The sequence below is a fragment of the Phyllobates terribilis genome, unplaced genomic scaffold, assembly GCF_046119375.1.
Source record: "Phyllobates terribilis strain yellow unplaced genomic scaffold, ASM4611937v1 Scaffold_3__8_contigs__length_932513732, whole genome shotgun sequence".
Taxonomy (NCBI): Eukaryota; Metazoa; Chordata; class Amphibia; order Anura; family Dendrobatidae; genus Phyllobates; species Phyllobates terribilis.
In genome coordinates, this window is record NW_027362763.1 from 884,655,719 (window position 1) to 884,668,669 (window position 12,951).

The 12,951-nt window shown below is 40.0% G+C and overlaps 1 protein-coding gene across 1 annotated transcript in view; it reads right to left on the bottom strand.

Annotated features, from left to right (window-relative positions):
- The window catches only part of PPP1R14C (protein phosphatase 1 regulatory inhibitor subunit 14C), a 71,113-nt gene that overhangs the window by 17,019 nt on the left and 41,143 nt on the right, over nt 1-12,951 (bottom strand). The window contains exons 2-3 of the mRNA XM_073672681.1: nt 6,566-6,649; nt 1,183-1,215 (exon numbers count right to left, since the gene is read on the bottom strand). Of these exons, the coding sequence (XP_073528782.1) occupies nt 1,183-1,215; nt 6,566-6,649 (117 nt within the window). The remainder of the gene's footprint in view (nt 1-1,182; nt 1,216-6,565; nt 6,650-12,951) is intronic.

A 12,951-nucleotide genomic window follows, 5' to 3' on the forward strand; every position in this document is an offset into this window, starting at 1 on the left:
CAAAGTTATTGTCACCCAAGACTGGACATTGCTCTTCAATAAAAATAATAAAAAAAAAAAGGCCATATATGTAAAGGCTACCCAACAGCGGATACATGCTGCCTGATTCACGGGTTGCATGTATCGGGTGCTGGCTGTATGATAGTCAAAAGTATCTGGCTGAAATCAAACAGCAGTGTTTCAGAGAAAGCCCATACTTTAAAGCCACCAGGAACCAAGCCACACAGGAGAATAATAGAAAAGTCTGGTCTCCAGAGGCTTTTCCCACCCACACCCCTTATGTGATGGATTTCTCACTGCATGTGTAGAGAGACCTGTCAATCATTGGCAGTGGGCGGGGAGAAGCCTTTCTACTAATTGCCCTTGTGGATTGGTTCCTGGCAGCTTCTAATGCACTTTTTTCTCTGAGACGCCACAGCATTTCTGGGTCAAAATATACCTAGTTTAAATCATATATCCAGACTTATGCATGCTACCCATGAATCAGACAGCAAATACATCAGCTGTCAGGTCCTCTTTAAAAATGTTAAATAATGCAGGTATTGATGGCTTCAAGTAATTGGTAATTGTACATGATGTTTTAGAAGGTTATAAATTGTGTAAGATTATGAGGTGCTTATGTCAGGGAGTGACATTACCAAATTCTCAGACCTTTTTATGGTCTGAACTACACGAGATCAGAAGTGTCTATGTTTGAGATGAATTGCATCAGCTCTCATTCATCTAGCTTGACATTTCAGTACATAGAGGTGGGAAAGTGATAATACAAGACATTTACTTGCATTATGTAATTTGGAAAGCATAACCTTGGAGGAATAGCGCTGTCAAGTGATTTGGCTAAGGTCATACAAATGCAAGATTATGGCTCTGTATTCCCATCCTATTCTCCTAAATATAGGACACCCGGTTCTAAAGATCAACCATCTTTTTATTTGGGAACAACGCTGCACAAAAATGCCTCATTTTAAGCAAACTGAACCTCAAGGTTTTATCAAATTTGTTGGACTTTCCTACACAAGAACTGATATTGTTCGCAACTAGTTTGTACAAGGTCAACTAAGTTTATTTTGAATTTGAGTGCATATTAAGGAATTGCAATTTGCTCACTAGTGCTGAAGCATGGCATTTTGTAATACAAAATTAGAATATGACTATATAAGAAAAATAAAAAAAGTGAATTACCTCTGTTGGTTTGTAGCAGTCTACTAATGATTCCTGAAAGAGAAAATACATAGAATGAAGATAAACAACAGTGTCACCAATCTTAAAGGGAAGCAATCAGAAATTGACCTAAGTGTTTTTGTTTTTTTTTGTCAACTCAAATTTGGGCAATGATATTTTTCTTCAAATCAATATAGGGAAAATATATATTCTTGTACCGTGTTAGCCAGTAGATAGAAAAATATTTAGATTTGAGAGTCCTCAGGGGTTGATACCTTTTAATGGCCAACTGAAAAAATGGTAGCAAATTGCAAGCTTTGAGACTACGCAGGTCTCTTCATCAGGCATAGTATAACACAAAATCTGAAGTCACATTTAGGCAGAGTTCACACGATGCGTTTCCGCGGCGTTTTTGCAGTTGCGTAAACGCATGAAAAACGCATGGTAGAAGGGCAGCAATGTTCCCCAATTGAAATCCGCATGTGCTGTGCCCATGATGCGGATTTTTCCGCAGCATGTCAATTAATTTTGCGGAAACTCTGCTCTTTTGCTGCCATTGACTTGCACTAGACCGCATGGAATCCGCATCACTGTATATGTTGATGCGCTTTTCATGCGGTCTAATGTGCGGATGGTACCCGGGTGTGGAGGAGAGGACTCTCATCCAGACCCAGATACCATTAAAAAAAAAGAGAAATAAATAAATATATATATATATATATATATATATATATATATATATATATATATATATATATATATATATATATATATATATATATATATATATATATATATATATATATATATATATATATATATATATATATATATATATATATATATATATATATATATATATATATATATATATATTTTTTTTTTTTTTTTTCACCTTCTGACGGCCCGCGCAGTGCTCCTGCTTGATTCCCCGCACTTCGCGGTTGAATGAAGAAGGACCTTCGCTGACGTCAGAGTCATGTGACGGGTCACGTGACGCTGACGTCGGAAGGTCCTAAAGTCTTCACTGCCGGCAGCCGGGACCGAGCGAAGCAGGACACCAGGGGCCATCAGAGGGTAAAGTATATATTTATTTTTTTGACATTCACACACTATATAAATCCATGCCGGTTGCATGGATTTATATAGTGTGAAGTTGACAAGCACTTTCCAAGTGATGCTAAAATCGCTTGGGAAGCGCTTGTCAACCCGCATGCGGAAATGAAAGTGAAGACCGCTTCATTTCCGCATGTCCCTGGCAGGAAACCGCATGTACAATCCGCATGCGTTTTTTCCTGCCAGAGAGATGCAGAAACGCTCAGGAAAAAATCCTGAGCATTTCTGCATAGTGTGCACATACCCTTATACACAACAAAAAATGCAATAGGTAAGACAGGTGATGAAAAGCAAAGTTATTATGGAATAAACAGTTCTGGCTATAAATATTTTAGCAGTTAATAGATAAGGAGTGTGAAGGTTTTATCGTCCTGTAACTAGGTTCAGTGTTATGATGGCCTCAAGTCTGAGGAGCACATTCCTTAGTTGGTGCAGAATGACAAATCCATGCAACACATTCATTCCTGCTCTGAAAGCGTTAAAGGTCACCATCAGTTTATATTCAGAGATTCTTTTTTCTCTTTGAGATTTGAAGTTACCTTTTAATACCAGTAACTTCATGTCTTTTGTGCTGTGATCAGGGGAACAAAAATGCTTGGCTACAGGTAGATCTATTCTTTTTTCTTTTATTGTGTGGCGATGATGATTCATCCTTGTTCTAAGTTTTTGCCCTGTCTCCCCTACATAAAGACCCCCGGTGGACATTTGGTACATATAATTAAGTACACTACATTAGATGTGATACAGCTGAACGTACCTGGGATCTTATAGTCCTGATGTGAATTGGGAATCTTTATCTTGTCTGTGGTCATTATAAACGGACAGGTTTTACAATTTTTTCTGGTTGCAAGGAAAGGTACTTGTAGCTGGAGGAGATGACAGGGAGCTTCTGACAATGATGCTTCTTAGATTTGGGGGCTGCCTGAAACACAGAAGTGGGGGGTCTGGAAATATGGATTGCAATCGGGCATCTTTTTGTATTAAGGGTTGTAGTTTCCGTGCAGCTCTTCTTAGCGCCTCCAGGTTTGGATTGTAGGTGACTACTAGAGGCACCCGGTTGTTTTCTGGTTTGGTTTTGTAATATAGGAGATGATTCCTTGATATTCTGGTGGCTCTTGTAATCTGGTTCTCAATTGTTCTTGGATGGTAGCCCTGTTTCAAAAAGGTCTTTCTGAGGCCATCAAGGTGTTTTCCAACCCTATGGATAGAGACATATATCCGATTGTATCTGTTGGCTTGGCTGTAAACAATAGAGTTTGTGTGTTTTGGATGGAAACTGTCCCATTTAAGGTATGTAGGACGGTCGATGGGTTTCCGGTACAAGGATGTCTCTATTTCATTGTTATGTAGCTTGATGGTGTCCAAAAAGTTAATTTCAGTACAGGAGTAGTTGAGTGTTAGGTTGATGATGGGATGAAATCGATTAAAGTGTTCATGGAACGTCTTCAGCTGTTGCTCAGACCCCGTCCAGATGATTAAAATATAGTCAGTCAATGAAACGATAGTAGGCCAGAGGCCTGATGGGACACAAGGACAAAGTCCCTTTCAAGCTTGACCATGAAAAGATTTGCGTACTGTGGAGCCATTTTACTTCCCATCGCTGTACCAGTTTCCTGTAGATATATGTTGCCATCAAATTCAAAGTAATTGTGGGAGAGTATGAATTCTGTAAGTTTGACCACAGTATGAATTCTGTAAGTTTGACCACAGTATGAATTCTGTAAGTTTGACCACAGAAGCCGCAACAATTCCTGTATTTTCTATGAAGATTTTGCAGGCATTTCCTCCATCCTTGTGTGGGATATTAGAATACAAAGATTCCACATCCATGGTGGCCAGGATGGTTCCTTCTGGTAGAGGACCTATTGCTGCTAGTTTATCAGTAGGTCTGTTGTGCCCTGAATGTAGCTGGGTGTACTCTTTACCAGTGGTTTAAGAACACACACTACCCATCCAGAAACTGGCTCAGTAAGGGTGCCCACACATGAAATAATTTGTCTTCCAGGATTTCCAGATTTGTGGATTTTGGGGAGCATATAGAATGTCCCTATTCGTGGACTCTCTGGTATCAGGTCATCGGCTCTTATGGATTCGTCAGGCAGACAAGATACCAACTTGTTTAGTTCCTTGTGATAGTCCTGTGTAGGGTCAGACTCCAGTTTTTTGTAGTAGCGCGTGTCCATCAGTTGTCTTTATGCTTCCTTCATGTAGTCTGATGTGTTCATCATCACTATTGCACCACCCTTGTCAGCAGGTTTAATGACGATTTCTTTGTTGGTTTTCAAAGATTGTATGGCCTCTCTCTCCTGGGCACTGATGTTGGATGCTAGTCTCCTGTTTGTGCCAAGCCATCAGATACAATCGGATATGTTCCAACCCTATGGATAGAGAAACACCTTGATGGCCTCAGAAAGAACTTTTTGAAAACAGGGCTACCATCCAAGAACAATTGAGAACCAGATTACAAGAGCCACCAGAATATCAAGGAATCATCTCCTCCAAAACCACCGGGAGCCTCTTGTAGTCACCTACAATCCAAATCTGGAGGCACTAAGAAGAGCTGCACGGAATCCAGACCCCCCCACTTCTGTGTTTCAGGCAGCCCCCAAATCTGAGAAGCATCATTGTCAGAAGCTCCCTGTCATCAGCTACAGGTACCTTTCCTTGCAACCAGAAAAAATTGTAAAACCTGTCCGTTTATAACGACCACAGACCAGATAAAGATTCCCAATTCACATCAGGATTATAAGATCCCAAGTACGTTCAGCTGTATCACATCTAATGTAGTGTACTTCATTATATGTAGCAAATGTCAAGCAAGGAAATTTGTATAGCGCAATTTGCGAAGCACTACACCAAGCACAAACTGCGCTATACAAGATTTCCCTGGACTCCCTGTCCCCTGAACCACATTAATTATGTGATTCCATGAATCCTTCCTCTTTTTACCTGGACGACCCCTTACCTAGCGACGGTTGATAAAGACCGATCTTTAGGTTGAAACGTCCTCTGTTGCTTCAAACAATCATCTACTTCTATTTTTTGGTGGTGAATTGTTAACATTAAACGCATTTTGAAAAAAAGACACCTCCTGAGTGAGGCCGATTACCGATATTTGATTGCCGGGTACCGCCCCGTTCAGCCAGCACCACCACCCTCTGAGCTGAGGCGACTCCTTTTGTTTTTCAATTTTCCCTATAAATTGGAAAACTAAACAAACTTCATGAAAGTTAGATTCTACTGGATGGATGCACTCAGGATTTGTAGGGCTTAAAAACAAGGAAAACAAAAAAAAAGAAGTGGTGTGTGAATGAGAGTTATAAAGAATGGCAACTCATTAAATCAAGGCTTTTCTCATTACCCATCTATATAGGTTACCAAGCACAATTGATCAGAACCATTGATAAACTTTGAAAAAGGGAGTGGGAACTGGTGTTTAGGGGCCCACACACAATGTTGTGCTACATGATTTATCATGACGAATAAGAATGAATAATAATATAAATCAGAGATGTGTCATTCAGTCCGAAGCCTCTATAGACTATGCATGCGCAATGCACCTGCGCAGTCTGGCCGCAGACAGAAAGACACATCCACATCCCAGACAGGGATGAGGAGTGTGGCGTAGGAGATCACGGTATGTGTAGGAGCTGAGAGCATACCGTGATGTCCTGCGCCATAAACACATACCGTCCTGTTCAGGACAGTTATCTCTGGAGAGGCTGGGGGAGGAGTGTGGCGCCGAAATCAGTGCCTGTGCATAGCACGATATCCGGCGCCATTTTAGTGAAGACAAATTTGCACGGTGTCTTTAACAAAATGGCACCAGTCAGCGTGGTATGCCTATGCGCTTATTCCGGTGCCATTTTGTTGAAAAACTCTGCACATTTGTCTTCAATAAAATTTTTAGTAAAATAATGCAGGCGACGCGCTGCAGGGGAGCGGTGGAAAGGTGAGTAGTGTGTGTTTTTTTTTTTTTTTTTTTTTTTCCTTCTTATGGCTGGAGAAGCCTATACCAGGCTGGGGGCACCTATACCAATAAAAATGCTCGCCAAGAGAAGAGTAGTAGTGTTCGGCATATCAATTGTTTCCAGTGGTATAAACATACACTGACTAGAATGCTCCCATTATAAAAGAAAAAGGTGATACTTTTTTTGTAGGAAGCCTCTGTATACATTATAGTCAATGACACTATTCCAGTGTGAAAGCACCCGTATACTTAGTGGGTAGATTTCTATATACGCTAAAAAGTAGATAGTGTAAAAGGTAACAAATATGAAGGCTGTACCTGTAATTTGACAACCCGTTCTTCTTCACTAGCTGCATCTAGAAGATCGTCTATATCTATTTCTACTTCTGGCATTTCTTCTTCCTAAAAGCAAACAAGGATACAATGAGTTGGAATAACAAGTGTTCACAATATGCTAAATAGTACAATAGACAAGCCAGCAGTTGTGTATAATTTACAATTTATTATTATAATTATTCATTAGGGAATCCTTCTGTGAACTCAACTGAACAGTTGCAGTAGTGTGCAGAAATCCAGCCAGCGTCAGAGCAGCGCTTGTAAGCTGTATAGCACCTAGGAAACCGGCCACCTCTGGAATTTGAGGCAACAAGCAGGAAAGTAGCACATTAAACAGCCCTCTGTTCTTGAGAATGGACAGAATGTTTGTTTAATAGGAGATAAAATTGCAAAGTTGATGTTTTCACAGTAGTTTAGAGGGGAGGGCTCAACTTTCTAAATGGTTAAAATTTTAATCACTCTAAGATACCAAGACATTTCAACAATTTTTTGTTCTTATTCTTCTACAATTTTAAGTAACTTATTTGAAAACAAAATAAAAAGTAGTTTATTCCCTAAAAAGTCCCTGCATTAGGTTGTTTCCCCAGTATCTCCGACACCAACATTAAACCTGTAGTTTGGAAAGACAACTTTTATTAACAGTTCTGCAATAAAGCTCTGCCCCCACAGGACTAGAAACAGGACTGAAGCTGGGCTGGAGATGGTCAAAATAATGTGACAGGTTCCCTTTAGTTGATTTTCAATCTCTGGGGTCTTCTACATCACAAACTCTCAGGAAAAAAATCCTGAGCATTTCTGCATCGTGGGCACATAGCCTTATGGTTAGGCCTACTTTAAATGAGCCAGGATCTCTAACATAGCATTTGTTTTGTGCGGTGCAGTAATATGACTAGCAGAACAATCACATATCTATGCACAACAGATTCATTCTCTGAAATAACCCGGAACCAGCGTGGTTGAGGAGGCTGAAGAAAAGCAAATTCCCAAGTATGCCTACGTCAAAATAGATCAGATACACAAGAACTGCAGGGCAAATCTGTTATTCCATATCCAATGGACAAAAGTGATGCAGGAAATGAGCACAGAGCAAGCAGTCACTAAATATGAGTAGGTGCTTTTATTTATTAAAATCAAGATTATATGAATACATGTAGGTGCCATCAGCAGTAATTTCCATTGCTAGGGATGAGATGCAACCTAAGGTGGAGACCATCCAAATGCTGAACGTGTAGGATAATAGGCACCACTTGACGCCATAGCAGAAAACACTGTTTCACATAGCTCTGTATTGTGCTGAAAATTACAAGCGAGCAGACTGCACGCAGCATGTACAAGTACAACCATTTAGTTCCCTGAGAGAAGATTATAAATAGCAGCAAACAGAGGGAAAATTCACAACAAACTGTTCTGAGCTTCCTATCAGCACAGCACCAGTGTCTGTGCAGCCAATGTCGAGCCAAGTGGCCTCTGGTAGGTTTTGGCTCTACACTGGGACATCAAGGATAAGTTGTAGGGACATTTCATGATCAGTTCAGGAAATGTATAGTCATAAGCAGAATGTAACTGGTCTAGAACATATGAGAAGTAATACTAATACAGTAAGGAAGAAGAGAAAATTGTATGACAATGTTCATTTGCTGGACTGGTTCCTTGTACACCATAGAAAACTCCTGGCAACTACCAAATCAATAAATCCATGAAAAAAAACAAAAACAAGCAAAAACCCTCTAATGATCTACTAACAGCTAAATCTAATGGTCACTACTCTCTGCTGATTCTCCTGGATCTTTCTGCAGCATTAGACTTGGTGGATCACCCACTCTTCGTTACAGTGTGCCTGCTCCATCAGCCTCAAGGATACTGCTCTTTTAGATCACTTCCTACCTACCTATCTGACTGCTCCTTCATTGTATCTTTTGCTGGCTTCTCTTAAAATGGGTAATCCTGTCTAAATGAATCTGCATGCGTTTTTTCTGCCAGGGAGATGCAGAAATGCTGCAGAAATTTTCTGCTTCATTTCTGCATCGTGGGCACATAGCCTTAATCTGCTCTTCCACTTACTGTCAGGGTTCCTCAGTTCTAGGTTCCCGACTAGTCAACCTATATACTGCCACTATTGGGACAAACCATCAGTAGATAAGGTTTTAAATACCATCTCTATGCTGATGACACCCAATTATACAGTCTCTTGACATCACCCCTGCATTATTAGAAAATTATTTAAGTTATTTTCTTTCTGCTGTCACTAACAATATGTCCTCCCTTTATCTAAAACTGAATCTGTAAAAATTGAACTCCTTTGTGTTTCCTCCCTCTACCAACCTTCCCAAAGCAATATTGCCATTTTCATGTGTGGTTCTACCATTACTCCCCAGTAGCACGCCGGCGGTCCAGGGGTTATATTCAACTCTGATCGGATGTGGAGAGTGAAGGAAAGTGCTCTCGCTTCGTTCACCTCAAAAACATCTCTAGAATCTGACTTTCTTACATTTGACTTTTGATAAGAGCTACAGTAAGTTTTTGCATTCTCATCTTGACTATTGCAACTTTCTACTAATCTTTCTCCCCCATATTAAACTCTCCCCTCTCCAAACCATCCTGAATTTGGCAGCCAGGATCATATTTCTCTCCAACCGCTGCAGCGGTGCCTCTACCCTGAGCCAGTCTTTGCACTGGTTGCCCATCCACTATAGGGTTCAATATAAACTTATCACCCTCACACACAAAGCTCTCCACAGTTCTGCCCTATATCTTCTCCCTCAACTCTGACCATCACCCTAACCTTGCCCTCTGTTCCACTTAGGACCAACATCCTCAATCCGAACCTTCCATTCCAATCTCCAAGACTTTTCGTGAGCTGTGCCAATTCTCTGGTATGCACTACCCAGGACAATTGATTAATTCCCAATACCTAGTGTTTTAAGTGTGCCTTAAAAACCACATTTCTTTAGACTGGCCTATAGCCTCACTTATGTAACCATTCCAGTTTTGCCCTTTCAAGATTTTCTTCCAAATCTGGTCCCTCAACGTTTGTTTACACACCCTCCATGGACTTAATATCACTCTGAATCTGTACATACATATACTGGCTGGTGACTTGTTCATGTAGAGTTTTTTTGAATACCCAATTACATTATATTGATGGCTGGACCGTACAATATAAGCACTTTACCATTTACCTGCGTGTCTCCCCTATTTCCTCATACATTGTAAGCTTGTGAGCAGGGCACTCACTCCTCTTGGTATCTGTTGAATGTGTTACTATGTAAGGTCTTTGTCTGTATAAGTACCCTCTGAAATGTAAACTGCTGAAGAATAGGTTGGCGCTATAAAAAATATAAAAAAAAAACAAAAAACAAAAGGGTTAGGACTATAGCATTTTCATTAAGCCCTGATCATAGAAAATTGTTAGCTCTACACTTGGTGTATACAGCAGGTGTACCCACAGGGCTCCTTTCACCAAGTAATTTTTCCTTCAGTAAGGCTGATACACCTAAATGTTTTCATTGCTCCAAGGAAAATAGTAGTAGACTACACTACTACTGTGCACAATATTTTTTTAACCACTTACCGACATAAGACGTACCGGTACGCGATATGCTGGCTCCCTGTGATGTGGGCTCACACGTTGAGCCTGTATCGTTCCCGGCACATGACGGCTGATTTAAATTAGCCATCATGTGCCTCCAAAAGCTACGGGTGGTGCAGAACTCCGCTCGTGGCTGTTAAATGCCACTGTCAAAGTGACAGCAGGAGTTAACATGCGCTGGCAGTGGGCACCAATGGGTTGTCATGGCAGCCAGGGGCCTGCTAAAGACCCCTGTGCAAGCCAGTTTTTAGCTGGCGCTCATAAGTGTTAGTCTCTTATGATTGACTTTCACTATACATAGCAGTATGGATGCACTGCTATGTAGAACACAAGTGATCAGACAATCACAGCTTGAAGTCCCCTAAGGGGACTATTGAATACAGTAAAAACAAGGTTTTTTAAAAAATAAGAAAATCAAACCCACAAAAGTTCAAATAACCCCACCCCATTCTATCCCATTAAACATAAAACAATCACACACAGTTTGGCATCTGTGTACTCATTTGGATCTGGAGAATTATACTGCCAGGTCAGTTTTACCATATAGTGAACATTGAAAATAAACCCCCATTGTGAAATTGCACTTTGTTTTATAACGTCAATGCATTTGGAATTTTCTTTTCTTCTTTCTAGCACATCACATGATAAAATGGCATGGCGTGAAGGGATTAAATGCTGCCTGATATCTATGGGTAAAGTATTCCTGCTGCATTACTCTACTTTGTATACGTCGCAGCCTTCCATCAGGGGTATACAGGCGGAGGAGATATACATAAAAACAGAGGCTCAAAACTTAACATGACCATAATACACTTTTTTTTATAAAAAACAGTAGGAAGAGAGACAATCCTATTAAAAAGAACATTAGTTTTGAACATTCTCAGATTTTACCTTTTATGTGAGATTACAAAATCATTTACACAGAGTGAAAGGCGACCTATAAACTTCAGTTGCATCAGAACGAGGTAAGATGTGAAGTGTCAGGAAAACCTTGTTTCTTGCAGAACAGGTTGCTTTATATAGCAAGTTAACAGAAGTCAAACCCTCCAGAGAAGTGCCACCAGCCTTTCATTGACTTTTAATGTGTGTTTTTATATAGGAATAATAGGAAACCAAATATTTGCCCAGGTAAAAGTAAAGGCTAAGCACACTGAAGTTTGCCACAAAAGCTTGTGTTTTGTTTTTGTTTTTAAAAAAGAAAAAACAAACATACATTCAGGCTTATTTTAAAATTACACGACTAAACTATCCAAGAGATATGGAAACCACAACCTTTGGTGTTAAAGGGAATCTATCACTGGGCTTTCTCCATCTAATCAGAGAGCAGCATAATGAACAGAAAGACTCAGATTCCAGCAATGTGTCACTTACAGGGCTACTTGATGTATTTGAATAAAATCACTTAGCAGTAGACCACCACTAGAGGACTAGTAAACCTACTGTTATAGTACTCCATACAGAAATGATGAATATAACCCCGCCCCCACCATGGATAGGCAGCTTTCTGGCTATGCAGTGTGCAGAGAATGCTGCCAATCATTGGTGTGGGCGGGGTTATACAGCGCTCAGCATTCAGAGAACTGCTAGACCTACAGCAGAGAACAGGGATATCAAAGCTGCAGCACCCAGCAAAGTAAGGGATACATTACTAGAACACAAAAAACATTGCAGAATGTCACCTTGTCATCTGCTGCTCTCTAGTTTAAATTTATTTTTATAAGAGTAGAAGTCTAGTTACGGTTTAAAGCAGATTATTCCCAGACTTATCTTCTCCAGATTTATTACAACTCTTCTCAATTTTTGAGATATTATGAATTTGCAAACTGACAATACAAGTCTTACAAACAGCCAAAATAGAACATTTCAGAACCAATGTGTAGCAATGTATATGTTTTCACTTTATAGAGATAATACAAAAACGACATACGATGAGGTCATGCCAATTAAATATCACAATGGTAAAAATAGCACCAAATGGAATGCAATCATTGCTGACAAGCTACACGCGCAAACAACTATAACTCAATGTCAAACAGGCAAACACAAAACAGCAAAGACAATGTTCTATAGACCAAAATAGCTGTCAGGTGGGTGTAAGGAGAAAAAAAAAAAAAAATTATGTTCAAAGCCCACAAGACACTCCTTCATTCTTTCATGTAGGCACAAAAAGGCAGGAGACAGTCTTCTGTGTGATAGCCCACAATAAACCATGGGCTGGAGGTCTACAATAGTCGTTTTGAGTAGCATCAGCCATTTATTGTGCTCTGCGTTAACCAATTTGTAGTTCTGCTTCATAAGTGCAAAATGAATGGAATTTTTTTTTCCATTGTCTAAAGGGGATGTCCATGATTTATATCTGGTCAGTGGATGTCTGGCAACTGGAAGTAAACAGTGTATGGAGCTGGGGCACATTGTGTCGTGGCCGTTATTACGCACTGCAGTTTGCTCCCATATGTAGAGTATGGATCTGTGGTGTTCCACTCTGGACACAGTTTACCTCCAACTTCTGCGGACCTGCAAACAGCTGGTTGGTGGGGGTGCTAGGTTTCAGACCCGTTCCAATCTGATAATCTTAAGAATTGGTCATCAGTTTAAGGCTGGGACAACCAATTTAAAAGGCAAAATGGATTCTACAATGCATTATTTAAAAGAAAGAAAAAAAAACAAAAAACACACACATGCCACAAACACCTTTCTATATATACAAAGTGCTCAGCTTAATTTAATTAACTACATCCCCTATGAAAGTAAGACTTTGTTCTCGCATTTAGTGATATAT